We start from the raw sequence: 21,830 nt of genomic DNA, 5'->3' as shown, positions 1-21,830 counted from the left end.
AAGCACTCGGAGCGCCCAGCAGCGCCCCGCGGAGCACCCAGCAGCGGATAGACTTTCCTCCCTTCCTGTATTCCAAGAGACAGTCTCTGCAAATTCCACCCTTCCTGCCTGCCTTATAAGACCAACGAGCAACAGAAGGTACCATAATAAAATAAAATAAAATAAAAACCTAATAAAAAATTAAGACATCCCCTGAAAATAAGACACCTTGTGTTTTTTTGAGGGAAAAAAGTTTTAAGACGGGGGGGGAATCAAAAGACTTAACTACGGCTTCTATTTCAAAAACAGACTCAGACTATGCTGCTAATCTCAAAGCTTTACATGTAGTCTGAACATTTGTTTTAGAGAAATAATTGCAAGAGCTCTTAAAAGACTGTAGCCACAGAATCTTATAGTTTAATACACTGGAGATATGATTCAGATGCAACAAATGTACATGAGCAAAAAAGACAGATTCTTAAGTACACATGCTGAAGAACCTTTCCACATTAGGCTGTACAAACTGAAATATCCATTACAACAGGGTAGGTGCTGCTAAGGATAACTCCATGCACATGTAACCCCATGATATAAAATACAGTATTTGAATTTTTAGATTTCAGATTTGTTGCATCTGAATCCTGGTCAGAAAGAGATTTCCCTCCTACCTGATTTGTGTGCAGAACCTGGTGATAGTAAACTCTGGTTAATAGCTAACCGTGATGAATTTCCTTGTTGTAGAATGGGATCTAAGCTTAAAGTGCTCTGAATCAATGGCACACAAACCTAAAAGGAAAAAAAAAAGCATGAGGCGCAAACAGAAGTAACTTAACAGGTTGGGGCTTAACTGCCTGAACAAACAAAGACTTTAGTAGATTCCTACATGGAAGTCTGTTATCTAGCATTAGGTTAATGTACGTAAAATCCAGTATTGCCAGCCTCTGTACATGAATGAAAAAAAGGTTTTAATAAACTTCAAGTGTACCTCAGCAGTTCCATGAGCATAGTAAGTGTGCTTAAGGCTCCACAGTTTCGACAGTAAGAGGCAACAGTGATGCATTTGGGCACTACTATTAAATGCTACCCACAAACTAGTTCAGCCAGCTCAATTGAACTAAAATCAGCATAAATCCAAGTACTCTGGTTTAATGGGTTCTGCAGATCAGCTTTAATCACATAACCCACCTTTTCTCCAAGTAGCTCAAGGTTTACATGGCCATACTTCTTTCTGTTTTAGTCTCACAACAACCCTGTGAAGGAGGTTAGGCTGAGACACAGTAACTGGCCATCCTGTGAACTTCATGACTGAATCAAAAGTTGAACTTTGGTCTCTTAGGTCTTACCTATTCCTAACAACTACTTAAAGATAAAGGTAAAGGGACCCCTGACCATTAGGTCCAGTCGTGACCGACTCTGGGGTTGCGCGCTCATCTCGCATTATTTGCCAAGGGAGCCGGCGTATAGCTTCCAAGTCATGTGGCCAGCATGACAAAGCCGCTTCTGGAAAACCAGAGTAGCACATGGGAACACCGTTTACCTTCCCGCTGTAGCGGTTCCTATTTATCTACTTGCATTTTGACATGCTTTCGAACTGCTAGGTTGGCAGGAGCTGGGACCAAGCAACGGGAGCTCACCCCATCACAGGGATTCGAACCGCCGACCTTCTGATCAGCAAGCTCTAGGCTCAGTGGTTTAACCACAGCACCACCTGGGTCCCTTTTAACAACTACTTAACATATCATAACTATAAATTCTCCATTATGCAGGTAAGGGTGGTATTCAATACTAGTCCTAATCAGACTAAACCCAATGAAGTTAATGGACAAGTCAAATAAGAGAAAACAAAGCTAAGAGAACTTTTTGGGAAAGCTGCTTTAACTGGGGTTAATATTAGCATTAATATAAAAGATGAGATTACCTGTTCAAAGTGGGCTGGGAGATGAGGTCCCAACCTCATCAGTAAATACCACCAGACCTCTAGCTTTGTCAGTGCCAGAGCTTCTGTTCTCACGTGAATGGAGCTCAGTGGTTGCATTAGCAATTTCAGCCTTTTTGCACTGCACAAGATATCTTGGGGAAAGAAAATGAAACTTGGTTTTGTTACATGTGATTTAAAGTCAAAATCAGTTTTCACACTCAAGAGAGGAATTGTGGCCAAGTAATATATGCTTCCAACTTCAGGTGAACTTTTTTCAAAACCACAACAACCTGATTATTACTCATTTACTTATTTGTGAATATTAGAGAGGCAATACAGAGGTATAAACCTACTCACCTTTTCCAAAGTATCCAAAATCCTCAGAAGTATTTGATGGGTTTTTATTTTATTTTTACTTATAGTCATTTCTGGATCCCTTCATCAAAAATGCATGAGCAGATATTTGCCAGCACACTTTTTAACTATACAGTGGTACCTCATGTTACGAACTTAATTAGTTCCAGAGGTCCGTTTGTAACCCGAAACCATTCTTAACACGAGGCGCGCTTTCGCTAATAGCGCCTCCCGCTGCTACTGCACTGCCAGCGCACGACTTCCACTCGTATCCCAGGGCAAAGTTCGCAACTAGGGGCATCAACTTCCGGGTTAGTGGAGCTCATAACTCAAAGCATTCGTAAGGAGGACTGAACGTAACTCGAGGTTCCACTGTATAATAATTCTATAACACAGGGCTCCAACTCATGGGAAAGATAGCATGAATCTCCCTTTCAGATCTTTCCCCAATATATGGGTAGCATTTGTGTGGGTCTGGCACAAGGCTCAAATCATGCAGAAACAAACAGCTGTAAAGAGCTGGGCAGCTCTTGTACCTAAGGAAGTGGCTATGTGGCCACTGTTTCCATCCCAAACAGTCCTAAGAATTTCACATGTATTTGTGTAGCAACTTAACTCAGCTGAGCTGGTAGAGCATTAGACTCTTAATTTTGGAGTCATAGGTTTGAGCCCCACCTTGGGCAAAAGATTCCTGCATTACAGGGGGTTGGACTAGATGACCCTCATGGTGCCTTCCAACTCTACAATTCCATGATTTGGAACTCCTGCTTTTATTTACCTCTCTTTTAAATTAGTACCAGTGAGGGCAGTGAATGTCCTGTGTGAATGCCTGCAGGTGGTTAGAGGATGGGTGGCGGCTAACAGATTGAGGTTGAATCCTGACAAGACTGAAGTACTGTTTCTGGGGGACAGGGGGCGGGCGGGTGGGGAGGACTCCCTGGTCCTGAATGGGATAAGTATGCCCCTGAGGGACCAGGTGCGCAGCCTGGGAGTCATTTTGGACTCACAGCTGTCCATGGAGGCGCAGGTTAATTCTGTGTCCAGGGCGGCTGTCTACCAGCTCCATCTGGTAGGCAGGCTGAGACCCTACCTGCCCGCAGACTGTGTCACCAGAGTAGTGCACGCTCTGGTTATCTCCCACTTGGACTACTGCAATGCGCTCTACGTGGGGCTACCTCTGAAGGTGACCCGGAAACTGCAATTAATCCAGAATGCGGCAGCCAGGCTGGTGACTGGGAGCGGCCACTGGGACCACATAGCACCGGTCCTGTGAGATTTACATTGGCTCCCAGTACGTTTCCGAGCACAATTCAAAGTGTTGGTGCTGACCTTTAAAGCCCTAAACGGCCTCAATCCTGTATACCTGAAGGAGCGTCTCCACCCCCATCGTTCAGTCCGGACACTGAGATCCAGTGACGAAGGCCTTCTGGCGGTTCCCTCACTGCAAGAAGCAAAGCTACAGGGAACCAGGCAGAGGGCCTTCTCGGTAGTGGCACCCGCCCTGTGGAACACCCTCCCATCAGAGGTCAGAGAGATTAACAACTACTGTACCTGACATTTAGAAAATACCTAAAGGCAGACCTGTTTAGGGAAGTTTTTAATCTGTGATATTTTAATGTATCTTAATGTGTGTTGGAAGCCGCCCAGAGTGGCGAGGGAGACCCAGCGAGATGGGCGGGGTATAAATAATAAATTATTATTATTATTATTATATGTGAAGGTAACCTTTGGTCCCTTTTCACCCAAAAAAGCAAAAGTCTACGTGTTTGTAGCACACTGCTGGCTATGTTTGTTATTGATGCAGCAAAATATGTACAGCATATGCAAAAGCGCCAGAAATCACTATCACATACATAGAGACTAACTATTGACATGATGGGTGCCCCGAGTGCAGCATTAAACAACTCCCCCACTGTTTTCACTCGCACACACAAGTTGCTACTAAGTTGAAACAGATCTCAAGCACCCCATTAGAATTAATTCAACTGCAATCAACAGAACTTGCTTCCAAACAGGAAGTAGAGTGCATGAGGGTGCACAATTATTTTCTTTTTTCTACTTTAGCATGCTAATAAAATAAGTGAAAATTGCTTAGTATTTTAGTCTACCTGGATTTAGAGCAAAGTTATCAATCAGACTCTTCCATGCAATGAAAGCTATTTTCTTTACCACCGGTGACCCACTACGAAATCCTAGTTCTTCTAACTGCAGCAATGAATTGATAAAGCTTCCGCTACGATGAAGTGCCTGGAAGAGTAAAATATTGTTTTATGCAGTTAATGTATCCATATCATCAGTGGCTACAGTAGCTGAAATAAGAGAAATCAATGTCCAACTTACTTTACCAAGCAGCTTAATAAACAGAGGCCAAAGTTTCAAAACATATGTTTCATTTTTTGATGCAAATAGTTTTTGGAGTTCTGGGATTATTTTCTGCAAGAGGACAAACAACAACATTTATAAAAATAACCCAATACTAAATTAGTTTGTACGATTCCCCCCACCATCTCTCTCTCTCTCTCTCTCTCTCTCTCTCTCTCTCTCTCTCTCTCTCTCTCTCTCTCTCACACACACACACACCGGTCCCACTTGATGTGGCAGTGACTAACTATGGAAGAGATTTGGGGGTTGTGGTGGCTATAAAAATGTCAACTGTGTATGCAGCAGCGGTGAAAGAGCAAATTCTGTGCTAGGGATTAATAATAATAATAATAATTTATTATTTATACCCCACCCATCTGGCTGGGTTTCCCCAGCCACTCTGGGCAGCTTACAACAGAAAAATGAAATAAAACAATTAAACATTAAAAGCCTCCCTAAACAGGGAAATAGAAAAGGGATTGAAAATAAAGTGGAAGGTATGACTACTGACAGCTATTAACCAAAACAGCAAATTTTCAGAGGCGCAATGACACTGAATACTTGCTGGAGGGCGTGGGAATGATGAGGGAAAGGGCTATAATCTTCATGCCCTGCTGGAGATAGTAATATTTCATATGCAATTATGACATCATAAAATATAATTGCAAGTATATATGGAAAACTAGGAGTAGGGAGTCATATGAAGTGATCATGAAAGTAGACAGGGCCCTTAAGCATATATGTGGAATTCTTTAAAAAAACCACACCAAACCCCATCCTTAACATGTTTGCCTTCCTTACCGTAGTCATAAGTTCTTCAGTGACTGCTGCCACCTCCTGCTGCTTCTGAAGTAACAGTGGCACTCCCATCTCCAATGCAGTAGCACCTCTTAACTGCACTTTATGAGCAGAGTGGACAACCAAAGGGATAATCAGCTTCGCCCACTTTACAGCCTGTTCCTCCATGTGGGATGGAGCCTGTTCTATGAGCCTAAGTTCAGATATATTTGTCAGTATTAAGGATATGACCAAGGTTTGTCAGAAATATTGTGTAGTTAACATTGATTGATCTTCTTCACCAGTGTCTATCACAATGTGTTCTGGGTAACTGGAGTGTGTTTCAAAAGGCTTCTCAAGGAGAAGATCAGTAACAGGAAGAAAAGACAGTCTGGCCATCACTACAAATCTTCCCTGTAGTGCACTGTCATTGGTGTACCCTCATTTCACATGCAGGAATATGCAGGTGGCCTGTATGGAGATTGAACCTGCAAACTTGGCATTAGCAGCGGTACGCTCTAACCAACTGAACTAATTCTAGGGTTTCCTAGAAAGTTGGGAAGCAGATGCAGCAGAGAGCAAACCATACAATAGAGAAATACAAACATTGCAACAACAGCAAATGGTATTCAGCATCTACAATGACTTAATATAATAGCCCTGGTGACTTGAGAAATAACCACCAGAGTGCAAGCCATTTTCTAAGCATGTACCCTGATTTTTCATCTACAACCAGATCAAGGTGTTTCTTAAGTGTTTTTTCTTCCTCACTTCTAACACACTTCCTCAACAATTTAACATGATACATACCGTATAATAACATTTAATGCTTCATATTCAACCACCATGGAATGCAAGTCTCCTTTATTCAGCACTGTTTCTAACATACCAATAATACTGGGTACCTGAAACACAAATGAGATGTGGGTGACTGAACATGTTAGTTTAACAAAATGTTATTTGTAGGAGATGGGACAGAGAACACTCACCAGCTTTCCAACAATATCAGAAGGAAAGGACTGCTTAGAGATCACCCAAAGTGCTCTAGTGCGAGTGTTTTTGTCCACAGCCTTTATAGCAACACTGTTCACTATTGACAGCAACTCCTGTATTTCTGATTCTGTAGAAAAAGAAAAGGGTAAATGGCATTTTTCAGTGTGGTAAAACATGAGGGGAGCTTGAAAATGATACAATGGTCATGAATCTGCTTATGGCCAGTATCACAAACTCAGTAGGGAAGGAACTAATGCAGTCCTCACTCATTCTAAGGAACTGCTGCTTGTGTGTTCTGAAATAGGACAGACACACGTGACAATGGTATAAAAGGGTAACAGATTCTAATATCTGCAGACCCAGAACAGGGCACTGAAGAATGCTGAAACCAGAAGCAAGCTGTGTCTTCTTGCCAGACTCAAGTCGCTAAAAACTGGGCCAGAGTTACAGTCACTGAAACTTGTAGCAATTTAGAAGTATCACATTTTAACACCAGGCCAGAGAGCTAAATAACATGATATTAATAGTATTACAGTACAATACCACATATATTTTATTCTATTGATATTTATGATACTGCTGGCAGTCCATCTGTAAAAAACAGATTTGGATTATTTATTAATTTTTGAAACAGAATAAAAAATTGTTTACCACATAGCAAAGCAGCAGTCTTTGAGTTAAACACACAGAATCCTAAGGCTTGCAAGGCTGCACTGCTCAATTCTGAGTTTTCAGTAGGAATATATGTCTACAAAAAGAAGGAATAAAGTTTTAACTCATGTCGACAAGACTTATTGACAATTTACTGCAATGGTTCAGAATTTTAAAATTGTGTCAATAAAAAGCAAAACAGCTACTCTTTTTGGTTGCTGTAAAAATATAGTATATGCTACACCTCAGATACAAAAGCTAGTTTATTGGCTAACTGCTTCTCCATTCTGAGCACCAGAGTCTAGGCACATTAGACTCCAACAGTTTCCCTCCTAGCATGAAGGGCCCTATCTCTTGTGCCACCAACCTAACCTGATCCATATGAACAGCAGATCCCAAAGCTGATCTTAACATACAGGATCTCCAAATCTAAGCATTCCATAATACCATGTAAAAAGCTGCTCCTTGCCTCTTTCCTTCTCTCTCAAACACACATGGATACAGTGTTTCTCCTTTTTTAAGACGTAGGCATAATATAAGACATAGCAGGATTTCTAAGCAATTGTGCGATATAAGCCATAACCCAAAAATAAGACATAGTGATAGACCCTTCCCCCCTCCCGCCAGCCAACTCCCCCCCCCTAAAAATCTCTCCCCATTTTGCTGTCGCTCCAAAGACACGTATTTCTTTTAAAAGCTTGTAAAAATGCACTGAAGAGCCATAGCTGCTGGTTGCTGCAGCCTCGTGATTTCCCCTCCCGTTCGAATTTTTTTTTTTTTAGCTAGGCTGTGTGAGCTCTACTTGGTGAAGAGGAGAAAAGTGGCATTTGCGGTGGGGAGGAGATGAAACAGGAGGAAGAAAAGAGGGGTGATTGAAGACGCTGCCTTCCCCTTTAGGGAGAGACTCTGTGTGCGCGTCTCTCTCTCTCTCTCTCTCCCCTGCGTCTCTCTCTCTCTCTCTCTCTCTCACACACACAGCCCACCTCTCGCTTCCCCCCACCTTCCCCCCTTTTAAAAGCCTTTTAAAAAGTGAGGATTCTTTTTCTTTCTATTGCTTGTCTGTAGAGCTGCCCCTTTAAGGATTTTTACTGGTACCGGGATCGCTGCCTGTGGCTTCTCGCTGTTTAGGAGCTGCTAAAAGTTAACATTTTGTGGGTAAGAGCAGTTAGGACCAGCAGATTATCTCACCCCGCTTTCCTGCTGGCTCAATTGCTACTTAATTGCTACCATTTACCATCTTAATTGCTGCTCAGCTGCTTTCTTTGTTTTCTACAGTAAACCAAGTAGCCTGTTCTCAGCCGGTAGCCTCTTTGCTATCAGTGCCACAAAGTGCTACATTGTTGGAACTTTCGCTCTTAAGTCTTGGGCTGGCTGGTAGAGATCCTTATTTGCTTTACGTATAGGCTACTGCTACGACTGCATCACACAGATAGATTCCATTATACTGTACTGGTTTAAATTTAAGAAGCTCCAGTGTAGCAGATTGCTATTAAGTGAGTCCCCACCTGGGAGGAGAGAGAGAGAGAGCAGCCCTTCGGAGGAGCTCCCTCCCTCCCTCGCGAACATCCCAGGGCCGGGGAGAGAGGGCTGGGCCAGGGACGCACACACCTCCCTTCCCTCAGACTCCCTCTCACGGAGCTTGGTGGTGGCTGTTGCCCGTCCTTTTCTTTCAGTCAAGAGTCCTGCCCCGCAGGGAGCCAGGGAGCAAGAGGGGCACTGCTCCTGACGTAATAAAAATATGACATTCCCTGAAAATAAGCCACCCAGTGTTTTTTTGAGAAAAAAAAGTAATAAGACGGTGTCTTAAAATGTGAGAAACACGGTATATAGTTTCAGAAGCAGTTTCTAACATGGCTGGTGAGCTGCTGAGGCAACTCCCACTAAGTGATAGAGGTCTACTTCTGACAAGGGCCTGTGAACAAAATCGCCAACCGTTTACCAGGATGGATCTCTTAGCTTTGCTTAAATAAAAGAAAAACAAGACCAGCTGAATTCAACTTTGACATTTAGTTTCAGCCATGGACAAAGGTTGTGTAGGACTGTCAGCCTACAAACCTCACCACCACCTGCTGCTGCTCTGGAGGTTTTGCCAGGGCTGCCCACATGCTACTTCTGTCAACTGCTAGTCCTACCAAGTTTACTGCACACAAAGTGTAAAAGGAAATGTCTATGACAAACCACCAAGTTTACTGCACACAAAGTGTAAAAGGAAATGTCTATGACAAACCAAGTATGGTAAGGAAAAGAAGTAGTCATTACCACTGGGGAGGTAGCAACTACCAGGTTGGGGTGGGGGGAGAATGTTAATAGCAGAAAGGGAAAGGCAAGTGCACAGAGAAGCCTTTACACATGGAATGGGATACTTATTAAAAAGAGGATTTACTAAAACCCATACAATTTTAAATACACACCTTAAATATCTTGTAGAGCTGAGGGAAGAGTTTCCCAACTTCAGATGCAAATTCTTTTCCCTCTTCACCAGTCAGGCGACTTAAAAGTAGAAAAAACACAACAGGTTTTCTGTTACACAGTTCAACATAGACAAAAAAGCACATTTTGGCAATTATGTAAATTACAAAGCTAAAGGGACATCTTCTGTATATATCATTTTCAAAAGCAACAGGCTGTTGCACAAAGTAAACTATGCTTGGCAAGTAAAGAACACAATGTCAAGGGAGTTGGCTATTACTGTTATTTTGGCTCAGTAATACTGCAAACACCATAACTGACAAAGCAATTTGTGCTTTTCCCTACCTCCCCATATTAATAGCCACCGCATTGCTCTTTCAGGCATCCCTCCACACTCCAGCACCACCCAAAGAAACAGAACCCAGGGAAGGGGTAGGCAGATAAAAGATTGGAGGCTTCTTCAGTTCTTTAAGAGTGAAAAAGCATTATAAAAGTAAGGAAATGAAAGTTACAGTGTAATAAAACAAATTCTACTCATTTCACTATTGCATGTACAGGTACAGTACATAATCAAATATTTAAAAACAAAAATAAAATGTTTAAAACACAAAGTGTTTGAAAACTTTGTTAACAAAATACAGTAGGGATACAACTTACATGGATTTTGCTTATGCAATCACAGCTTTATGTGCTTGGCCCCCCAAAATAAAAGGCATGTGAGCAGAAAAAAACTGTTGGAAGGGGCCATCTGAGATCTTGTGAGAGCCTCCAAAGCAGAGCCCAGAAAGGAAGGCTCTTTCCTCTTTCCTTCACTGGGTTCTGTGAAGGTCTTGCACAGGCTCTGGAGGGCTTTGAGAGCTCTTACACTGGATCAGAAAGGCAAGACATGTGGACAGTTCCAGGACGTCATTATAACTATGCAATTTTGCTTTTATACACTACCCCCTGGAACAGAACCCTTGCACAATGCCATTACAGTATTGCAAGTCTGAGAAAAGCAAGTCTAACCACCAATGAATGTGGTGAATGTCATGTTCATTAACTTGTGTGGGATCAAGGAGAGTTTCATTCTGCCATTTGAAAACAACTAATCTGCTTAATGCTATCTACAGATTTCTCAACTGTTTTCAAAAAACAGGGAACTGTCTTGTCACCGGTGACACAATCTGGTATTAAGAGCATTCTCAGAAAAATGCCAATGCAACCTTAGGAATACGAGAGGCAAATTGACTCACTTTACAAAAACTTGCATGGAGCCAATGTTACTAAAGCTCCTGCCAACCTAGCAGTTTGAAAGCACGCCAGTGCAAGTAGATAAATAGGTACTGCTGTGGTGGGAAGATAAATGGCATTTCTATGCACTCTGGCTTACATCACCGTGTTCCATTGCACCAGAAGCAGTTTAATCATGCCAGCCACATAACCTGGAAAGCTATCTGTGGACAAACACCAGCTTCCTTGGCCTGAAAGCGAGATGAGTGCCGCAACCCCATAATCGCCTTTGACTGGACTTGACCGCCTAGGGTTCCTTTACCTTTTTTACCCTTTTACTAAGTATCACATAATGGCATGAATCCTAAATTGCTCCTCTGTTCATGTAAGTGACGGAATTGGCTTCAAGTTACAAGAAATAAGATTTCAACTCAACATCAGGAAGAACTTTCTGGCGATAAGAGCTGTTCAACAGTGGAACAGGCGCCCTCAGAAGGTGGTGGAATCTCCTTCATCAGATGTTTAAAGCAGAGGGTGGATAGCCATCTGTCATAGATGTTATGGTTGAGATGGAGGTTGGACTAGATGACTCTCGGTGTCTCTTCCAACTCTATAATTCTTTGAACTTCTCCCTCAAACAGCAACTTGCACGCACGCACACACACACACACACACACACACACACAATATCATTCAACATTCCCCACCCCCCAGGAATAGATTTTTAAGGGAGTGTAAGGGGAGTAATTCTGCAAACTGTCTTAGCAGGGAACCTATAATTCAAGTCATTGCATTTACAGCCACCGTGAAGATGCAGAAAACTGCAAATAATGCTGACTTGTTGGCTCAAAGGTTGAAAGTGGCACACAAAACATGCTAATCTTGACAAAGCTAATCAGAAAGCTAGCTTTGTAAATGAAAATATGGTAATATATTTAAATTCACTTCTATTGTGCATTTGTTCTTCATGCTCACCCTTTGGCACTCAAATGAACACACAAGTAGCCAACCTGTTGCATAGATAAGACTTTACTTCCTACTTATCTAAGACTCATAGCTAAGATGGTAGGAAGATGTTTTCATGCACAGATTGCATGACATACTAAATGAACTTTTAAAAAATTGTTGTGACTGAGCTAGGTGCCATCTCCCTACCCTATTCATCTATATTAAGGCTCTATTTCTTAATGTGAAGGAATTAAAAAGCACAATCAATGTTGAACTTACATTAAAACTGGCACATTTGGTTATATTTTGCTTGCCAGATTCTAATTTATCAGTTTCAAGGGGAGGGCAGTGGGGCTCAGTGATAGAGCACAGACTTTGCATGCAAAAGGGCCCCAGTTAAATTCTTTACATTCCCATGGAGTGCTAGAAGACAGCCATGTCTGAAATCCTGAACCGCTACTACCAGACATTATAGATCAGGCATAGGCAACCTTGGCTCTCCAGATGTTTTGGAACTACAACTCCCATGATCCCTACCTAACAGGGCCCGTGGTCAGGGATCATGGGAGTTGTAGTTCCGAAACATCTGGAGAGCCAAGGCTGCCTATGCTGGTATAGATCATTGACAGGGTGGTGGTGCTATAGATGGGGGGGGGAGCTAAACCCTAGAAATCAATACAGTAATGGGAAAAAGAAAGTGCACCCTCTTTGAATATCAGGACACAGTAGCAATCATTTGTTCCTTAGGTCTTTATATTGGGTAAATACAACCTCAGATGAACAACAACACATGACATATTACATGGTGTACCATATCATGATTCACTTAACAGAAATAAAGCCAAGATGGAGAAATCATGTGTGAAAAACTAAGTACACCCTTACTGCTTCCATAGGAATTAAGATGCTAAGTAGCAGACAGGGGCTGCTAATCAAATGCCCTTGCTTAATTAATCATCAGCAAGTGTGCCAACTTCTATAAAAGCTGAGGTTTTAGCAGTTTGCTGGTCTGGAGCATTCAGGTGTGTTTTAACACAATGCCAAGGAGCAAAGATGACACAATGCTCTTAAAGAAGCAAGTGTTGCTGCCCATGAAACTGGGGTTTGGAAGGTTGCCAGGGTAACTGCGTATTTGAGATGACAGGGAAATAGAGATGTGAAGGCCCGGAAAAAAAACCGGAAAAATTTGGGGAAAACCTGTTTTTTTCCTGAAACCTTTTTTGCTTTTTTCTGAAAAATTGAAAAAATAAAAAATAGATTATGGAATGTTTTATTTTAACATGATGAATAAAATATTTTAAGATAAATTCAAATATTTTATAAATCATTTTTTTAAAAAATGCATGGTATCAGATTATTCTAATTTATGTGAGGACAAGCAAGTCCTAGGTTACAAACTGAACTCTCCAATGCAAGAACAAGATACATTTCTTCCTTTAGGAGGTGCTGTTGTCACCAAAAAAGAAATACCGTAGGTTTCAGTTTTGTTTTTGCATGTGTGTTCTGTGAAAGGGTAGAGAAGCTTTTTTCAATCCGAGCAAACCTTCAGTTTTTAGAAGTCCATAACTGTGATAATGACAGACACAACAGAGTAGATGCAGCAGCAGAGACTGAAACTGATACTGATCATTACAGCTCAGAAAATGATTCTGATTAAATTTCATGCCCATTCATTGAAACTTAGTCCCACTTCCTTCTTCAGTTCTTTTTATGAGAATGTTTTTTTAAATACTGTGGAGAGGAAATATGAATAATTGATACTTCTGGATTTTTAAAAATTGTTTTGTGGAGTTTTTTTGTTCCACATAAACTAGTAAACTGTTCAGGACACTGTTGCTCCATTTGTTACAAATGCAAATAAATATTATTTTAAAAGTTTGTAATAATTGTTTGGATACACTATATTTTTAATATGCTAGTTGTGATAATTTATGCCCGTTAAAATTGTCCATTGTTATATTTTATGTTTCTAAAGTAACAATGACTTTCAATCTGGAAAAGAAAAAAGAAGTGGTAATGTAGCATTTTTTTCAATTTTTCCGAAAATTTCAGTCCCCCCCCCCAAAAAAAACCCGGGGAAAACCCGGGGTTTTCTCTGAGCTTCAAAATTTCCAGAAATTCTACATCTCTACAGGGAAAGGAAGTCTGGTAGCAAGGGGTTCCGGGAAGGAGGAGGAAGGGCTGGGATCCATGGGAGGGCAGGCTGGCTACAGAGCTGAGTGGGAGAGATACCTTGGACTCCAGGGCTGCATTGCTGTGGGCTACAACCCACTCTTGAAATGACCGTGCTGTGAGATCTGCACACCCTCCATGCAGACTGAAGGTGTAAAGAGGTGAATAAACCATATTTTTTAAAGTTACGACAGTCTCTACCACCATGTCTCAATTCTCCAAAGGAACACGGACCCTGGTTGGGTGCCTGCCACTACTTGGCAGAGACAGGGCTAGGCACCCAACTTTTGTAACAATATTTAATTTGACACTGCAGTTTATCCAGGCATTTGGTGGTTGAAGAATACTGCTCCCGTTAACCCAGTGATTGCTGGATGGAAGAATGTCCTTCAAGTTAATTGCTTTTCGACTGCTTTTGATCTATAACTGCTTTTGCATGTTTTTAACTGCAACTTAATTTTTTTTAACCATTTTAGAATTTTTGAGTTGGTTTTGTTTTTAAAGTCTGTATCTGTCACCCTGGGGTAGGAAAGGGTGGGAGACAAATTCAATAAATAAAACTAGTGTGTGTTACAGCACTGCTTAAAGGTAAAGGTACCCCTGACCGTTAGGTCCAGTTGTGGACGACTCGGGGGTTGCACGCTCATCTCGCTCTATAGGCCGAGGGAGCCAGCGTTTGCCCGCAGACAGCTTCTGGGTCATGTGGCCAGCATGACTAAGCCGCTTCTGGGGAAACAGAGCAGTGCACAGAAACACCATTTACCTTCCTGCCGGAGTGGTGCCTATTTATCTACTTGCACTTGATGTGCTTTTGAACTGCTAGGTGGGCAGGAGCTGGGACCGAACAACGGACGCTCACCCCATCGCGGGGATTCGAACTGCTGACCTTCCGATCGGCAAGCCCTAGGGCCTAGGCTCTGTGGTTTAGACCACAGCGCCACCCGTGTCCCTTACAGCACTGCTTACTGTCATGAATTGCATTTATGTAACTGTTTTAAATTTTTGTGTACTGTGTGGATAATAATAATTATTTATATCCCGCCCACCTGGCTGGGTTTCCTCAGCCACTCTGGGCGGCTCTCAACAGAATATTAAAAATGTGATAACACATCAAACATAAAGGCCTGCAAATAAAACAAATAACAAAACAAATAATGAATGAATGTTTGAGTTATAAGTAGGTCTCAGGTCAGGAAAAGTTGAAGACAGCCAAAGTACAGTGGTACCTCTACTTACAAATAACTCTACTTACGAATGGAGCTCTGTCCGCCATCTTGGATGCGGTTTAGTTAGGATTTTTTCTACATATGAATTTTTTCTCCCAATGCGTTCCTATGGGATTCGACTTACAATTTTTTCTACTTACAAATGTGCATTTGGAATGCATTAAATTCGTAAGTAGAGGTACCACTGTAGACAACTCTGAGCTAGAGGAACTCATCGTAAGGCAGCTTCCTAGACACCTCAGGTAAACATGAATAGAATCAAGACTGCGCAAAGACTTGATTTATTTTTTAAAAGGAAAAACCACCCCTCACTAAGTACAGAAGCACAGAGATAATCTCATTCTTAGACAACTGACACACACTGGTGTCTATGCGAAGCTCTCACATACTCCTTCCAGTGAAAAAGGAAACGCCCCCCCCCATAGCAACTCCAAACAGAGAGGACCCACACCACACGCCCACTTCGGGAGGGGGGCTCCTCTCTGCCTTTTAACAGTGCAGCAGACAAACTTTCCAACAGTGAAACCCTCTCTCCCCCAAATCTCCCCCCTCCCCATCACCCAAGCTGAGGAAAGCTTCGCCTGTTGATTGACTGCGCGCAATGCCGGCGCGCCCTTTTCGAAACGCAAGATGCGTTCGAAAGTCGTTAAAAGCCCAACCGAAATGGTTTCAGAGCACTTAACATTCACGGCCTCGCAGCTCCTTAGAAGTTTTTTTTTTTTGACGAGAAGGGAAGCAGACAGGCTGCAACCCCACCCCCCACCCGCCTCGAGATGCCCGCCTCCTCTGGGCCAGTGAGCGAAGAGGGTCGGAGCCCTACCTAATAAAAAAGAAACCCGCTCTTTACCCAATAACCCTCCCTCATCCCTCAGGTGTGGTGGTGGTGTTTTTTTTTGAAAACTGGGACCGGAGCTAAAGCCTGGCCGCGAGATACCGCCACAAGCAGACCCGCCCGGGCTCCCCTCCCCCCCCCCGAGACCCGCCTGCCCGCAAGGCCGCAGGAGGGACCCGCCGCCCCCGCCGGACACTCACTTGGTGAGGGTCAGCAGCGCGTCCGTGAGCGCCGCTGGCGCGGCTGCGGGGTCTTCCAGGGTCTCCAGCAGGGGACGGAGGCTCCCGCTCGGGCAAGGCCCCGTCGTGGAGTCAGCGCCGCTCATGGTGCCGCCGGCAGCCTCTTTCTCGCCAGCTCCTCAAGGGGAAAAGTGCGCTTCCCGCGCTCTTCGCCTTCTCTCGCTCTCCCGCGCGCGCGCTCACTCTCGCGCTCTCTCTCTCCTTTTCTCGCGGGCTAAGATGGCGAAGCGCGGGACTTCTCTAGCCGCGTCATTGTGTTTATGCGGAAGAAGGGGAAGCTGCCGCCCAATCACCGGGCTCGGAGGGGGCTCGGAGGAAGCCAGAGCGCCGAGCTAGTCGAGCAGGGCGCCGCGAGGTAGAACCGCAGAGTTCATCCATCGGCCAGCTTTCCTCTGAAATGCATATGAAGACTTTCTCCCTGCTCCTTCCATACTCTCTGCTGGGATGTTGAAAAACAGACCGGGTGGTTTCGTTTGCATGGCCATGCCAGGGCCTTCTCTCTCTCTCTCTGAAGAAATGGGTCTAATTACATCCCAAATGCCCCCCCAAATAATACTTCTTGCCAATGGTCCCCCCCAAATAGTACTTCTTCCTATTTTTTAGCGGACGGGAGGGAAGGTTCTACAGAAACAACTTTGGGGGGGGGGGGGTTGCCGGGGTTGGCAGTTGTCCCTCGTCATTGGAAAGGGGGGGGAATGAGAAGATGTACGATACCAGTATGGTGGGATATTGGTATGGACAAATGTGGAGTACTGCTCCAATGGAGAATTGAGAATACTGCAGAAGATTCATTTTATATAAATCGGGTCTGCTCCATTATACGGCTTCTAAAGAACGCTGATTGGTGTCTCCATCCACTTCTTTGAGTGGATGTCTTAGGATAAAATCTCTTCCCCACCCACGATGATATTGGGTACTATCTGTAATGAACATTTAAAAAGGATCGTCCATTATCAACAAGTATACAATTCATTAATCTCTGGACCTGCCTGTTTTGTACCTCACCCTTCATATTTTTGTGCTGCTGCTTCTGAATATTTTGGGTATCCAAACTGAAATAAATTATTTATTTATTTAAGAATCACAGAGTTGGTTCTTCTAAGCTAGGTGCCCTGTGGAGACCACAATGGTCTGACTCAGGCCTTATACATATTGTACTGTTGTTTACTTGTTGTTTACTTGCCATCCAATACACTTTCATCGCTGATTTGGCTAATGCCATCCTTAGGTACGTAAGGTCCAAAGGTGGACATTACATACCAGCAGGCCTCTAAGTTGTTTGAGGCCAAATCGATTGCACAACTGCTCCATTAGAATTAGTGCAACCCAAATTCTTAAGATCTGCTTTACAAGTACTGTACCTAAATATTTCTCCAATGCCACCACACGCCTCGAAACTGGATTCATAGGCCACTCTGGCTTCATCAAGGCCAGAGTGTGGCTTCCCACTCTTAATTATTGGCTGAGACTAGCCTTCTTTCCGAGCGGCCTTGCTTCCTTGACCATTAAAGACGACTTCCAAACAACATGGAAAGCAGCACTGGGAAATATAATAACAACTTTAGGTTTTAATTCACAGATACTACTTGCCATGGGGTATGAAGAAGCAAAAAACAACATTAAACAGTGAGTAGTGGATATAGAACGACAGGTAGACCTAGCCAGTGTGGTGTAGTGGTTAAGAGCGGTAGACTTGTAATCTGGGGAACCAGGTTCGCGTCTCCGCTCCTCCACATGCAGCTGCTGGGTGACCATGGGCTAGTTACACTTTTCTGAAGTCTCTCAGCCCCACCTGCCTCACAGGGTGTCTGTTGTGGGGGAGGAAGGGAAAGGAGAATGTTAGCCACTTTGAGACTCCTTCGGGTAGTGATAAAGCGGGATATCAAATCCAAACTCCTCCTCCTCTTCTTCTTCTTCTTCTTCTTCTTCTTCTTCTTCTTCTTCTTCTTCTTCTTCTTCTTCTTCTTCTTCTTCTTCTTCCAAAATTCCTAATTAGTGAAACTAGAAGATACTTGACTGCCCAAATGCCATACATAGCTAATATTGAAATACCAAAACAGCGAAGGGCTTTTACCATGGCCCACTGTCAGGCTCTCCCTTCAGCAATTCAAGAAGGCCGCTATAGGAAGATACCTTACGGGGAGAGGAAATGTCCATGTGGCTCTGGGCAGCAGGAAACAACAGAACATGCCTTTCTTTATTGCAAGTATTATAAAGACGTTCGAGCCAGGTTTATCCAACCCGTCCTATATAAGTTCCCTGGGCGTTCAGAACAGCATAACATCTCCCTATTACTAAAGGACGAAAGCCCAGAAGTCACATATTCAGTCGCCAGATTCTGCACTGCCATGATAGACATTCGTTGAAGGATGGTCTATGGTACAAATCAGTCATAAAATGAAGACCCATATTGTTAGATCTGTATCATTGAATCCTCATCCCATATAGCTGTTTAACAAGTCCTTTTTAATCCCTCTTATTAGTTTTATCCACCTATTATTTATGCTTAACCAAGTATTTTATGTATATGTTTTAATCTATGGTTAGTTTCTGCCCCTATTGATTTCATGATTATTTGCTTAGATTCATATTGTTATGTTATTTAAATGTTTTGCTTATGCTGGTCTGTAACCTAATAAAGTAAATTCATTCATTCATTGCTGATTTGGGAAACAGTGTACACTGTACACATTACCCACAATATGACTTGTATCCTATCTTGTATACAGTGGTGCCTCGCTTAACGAACGCCCTGCTTAACGAAATTTCCGCTTAATGAAAGGATTTTTCGAGCGGAGGTTGCTTCGCTAGACGAATGCGTTTTCGTCTAGCGAATCGCAGTTTCCCATAGGAATGCATTGAAATTCAATTAATGCGTTCCTATGGGCAAAAAACAATTCGAAAAAAATTCAATGCATTCCTATGGGACTCGCTAGACAAATTTTTTCGTTATAAGAAAAGACCCGTGGAACGAATTAAATTCGTGTAGCGAGGCACCACTGTACTGTGTTTTTTGTGTGAATGTGGTTTGATGTGGCTTTCCCTGTATGAGCTTCAATCTGAATAAACAAAAACCAAAAACTTAGCAGTGTTTTCAGTTGATGTGCACACGACACATGCATGTTTACTCAGAAGTAAACCCCATTAAGTTCAATGGGACATTCCCAGTTAAGTGTGTATAGGGTTTAAAGTTGTATTTAGAATTCAAGTGTAGACATAATGGATTCAGCTAAGACAAAAGTTCAGTTTAAAACTGAACTCTAGATTTATCCAAGCTTAAAGTAGGTCAGACTTCTGCGCTCCCAAGGATAACTCAAGTGACCTTTAATTATCTTTAGTACTCATAAAGGAGCCAAAGGATCTTTCACGCCCTCGAATCACCTCTAATTGTAGTCTTGGGCATTGTATAGCAGCAGAGTCATTTGGTTGTTGGACTGTATAATGTTTGTTAGGCTAAGCATGCACACCTTTTTTTGAAGTAAAGAGAAACATGATAGTCTTTCTATCAACTAACCTGGCAGTATTTTAGAGTATCAGTAACAAAGCATCAAGACAGAGGGGAGGAGCTAGTTGAGTTAAGCACCTGAGTTTGGTAGCCAGCTGCAGAGGCCAGGCAAGTTTCAAAGCAAACCTAACCCCACAAGCCAGAATTAAGTACCTGTACTTGCATTCAGTGCGGGTACTTGCATTCAACACGGGACGCGGGTGGCTCTGTGGGACGCGGGTGGCTCTGTGGGTTAAACCACAGAGCCTAGGGCTTGCCGATCAGAAGGTCGGCAGTTCGAATCCCCGCGACGGGGTGAGCTCCTGTTGCTCGGTCCCAGCTCCTGCCAACCTAGCAGTTTGAAAGCATGTCAAAGTGCAAGTAGATCAATAGGTACCACTACAGCGGGAAGGTAAACAGCGTTTCCTTGCGCTGCTCTGGTTTGCCAGAAGCGGCTTTGTCATGCTGGCCACATGACCTGGAAGCTGTACGCCGGCTCCCTCGGCCAATAAAGCGAGATGAGCGCCGCAACCCCAGAGTCGGTCACGACTGGACCTAATGGTCAGGGGTCCCTTTACCTTTTACTTGCATTCACATCATCTTAAAATGTTGGGAAACATTTTAAATTAATAAATGTTAAACCATGGCTACATTATAGGAAGGCACATTGACAAGCCTCAGGTTCATGTGATCGCTCTTCAATGCAGTGCTGAGATGTTTTGAAACTTCCTCTTGTTTTTACTACCATAGGTAATACTGTATTAGCTGTGATACACTGAAGAGTTGGGTAGGCATTACATTTTTGAAAGCTTTGGGAGCTTTGCATAATTGTGTGTCTGTGGACATTCTGAAACTTTACAGTTATGTGACTGCTAGAACATAAATAAGCCCAGCACTTATTAATACCAGATTGTTTGCAAGGTTGTACCTGTAACTGCTGGCAGAAGCATACAAAATAACCTGTGCTTATTTGCGATCCTAGGCACTAAAATCTGTGAGTAGGGCTGCAGAACTAGGAATAGAGGGGATTCACTGAGACCACTAGATGGCAGAGTTTAGTAGTGTCTGTTTATAGATTCCGTTCTTGTAGCAGGATGGCAGAGGGTCAAATCACAGGCTACATGAGAATATCATTGTATTTAAATCTCCAGTGGCAGTTCTTTCTAATGAAAAGCAGCTCAGCAAAAGAGGCAATTTGGACTGGAAAAATGATGTGGGTAGGACCGAGAGTGTGTTTAACCTTTTCCCATCTGCTTTTCTATGGCAACTCCCCTTCCCAGCTGTTCTTCTCCCTGCCCCTGCCGGGATACAGATGTGTATTTATTCTTTGTTACGGTATATTATTGTGCAACTCTATAACTTCTACTTTGGCCGTCCTATTAAGTAGCCTTTGTTATCATTGATGAAGGAGATTGCTTCTCACAGTTTAAGTTCTTGGCAGGAATACAAGAAGCTGCCTTATACGAGGGTTGTCATATTTTAAAAAGTGAAAATCTGGACACAAAAGTTGTTGAGCATCCTGGAATATCCTGCTCAATTAATCCTTTACCAGGATCTTTCATGCATTCCTTTACCAATCTACAGAAACCCTACATTTTTGGAGATATCAAGGGGAAGAAAATGAAGTTTTTGAGCTATTTTTGAGGAAATTCGTCAAAATCGACACTTCCGACATGGGTTGCTATGTCTGGGAAATTCCAGGCATATGGCAGCCCTACCTTATACTGTACTGACCAAGGGCTCATCTAGCTCAGAATCATCAATACTGACAGTTGCCCAAGATTTCAGACGGGTCTTTCCCTGGCCTTTGTGGACAGATGCCAAGGTTTGGCATTATGCGTTTGAAGCATAGGCCACTATCCAACTGCTGTGTCTCATCAGTGCATGGATTTATGTGTGTATTCCACAACCTCCCCAAATCAGCTCCACAGCGTTGGGGAAAACCCTAGAACAGATTTTTGTTGGTGTATTGCCAAACTTGAAATGAGCCTGGAAGTGCGGCCTTGAGGCATGTCTAAAACTTCTGGTTAGCAACAAGATTTCTCCCCAGCAACGGGTGTTCTTATCAGGGCACATCTGGAGGAGGAGAGATGCGGTGGAATGTGAGGCAGTCAGTGTTGGTCAGTGTGTCTGCCAGAATTTGTGAAAATCTGATTTGAGGAGGGTGCAGCGGGGAGTTCCATTGCACATGTGTAAATTCTTGCACTGATGGGACACATTAGTTGGATGCTGCCCTTATATATTCTACCACTGAGCTATGACTTTTCAGGTTCCA

General features: G+C 43.0%; 1 protein-coding gene across 3 annotated transcripts in view; it reads right to left on the bottom strand.

The window, feature by feature from the left end:
- RIF1 (replication timing regulatory factor 1) overlaps positions 1–16,290 on the bottom strand; it is a 37,373-nt gene extending 21,083 nt beyond the window's left edge. For 2 of the 3 annotated variants that reach the window (XM_035131540.2, XM_035131558.2), the window contains exons 1-10: positions 16,033–16,290; positions 9,445–9,523; positions 7,034–7,130; positions 6,379–6,509; positions 6,200–6,294; positions 5,414–5,603; positions 4,592–4,684; positions 4,360–4,498; positions 1,898–2,049; positions 648–765 (exon numbers count right to left, since the gene is read on the bottom strand). In XM_035131540.2, coding sequence (XP_034987431.1) covers positions 648–765; positions 1,898–2,049; positions 4,360–4,498; positions 4,592–4,684; positions 5,414–5,603; positions 6,200–6,294; positions 6,379–6,509; positions 7,034–7,130; positions 9,445–9,523; positions 16,033–16,157 — 1,219 coding nt within the window. In that variant the 5' untranslated portion in view covers positions 16,158–16,290. The remainder of the gene's footprint in view (positions 1–647; positions 766–1,897; positions 2,050–4,359; positions 4,499–4,591; positions 4,685–5,413; positions 5,604–6,199; positions 6,295–6,378; positions 6,510–7,033; positions 7,131–9,444; positions 9,524–16,032) is intronic. The other variant, XM_035131567.2, reaches the window with a different exon arrangement.
- Between the last annotated feature and the right edge of the window lie 5,540 nt (positions 16,291–21,830).

The sequence above is a fragment of the Zootoca vivipara genome, chromosome 1 (genome assembly GCF_963506605.1).
Source record: "Zootoca vivipara chromosome 1, rZooViv1.1, whole genome shotgun sequence".
NCBI classification, from domain to species: Eukaryota; Metazoa; Chordata; class Lepidosauria; order Squamata; family Lacertidae; genus Zootoca; species Zootoca vivipara.
This window is presented reverse-complemented; position numbering and strand designations above follow the sequence as displayed.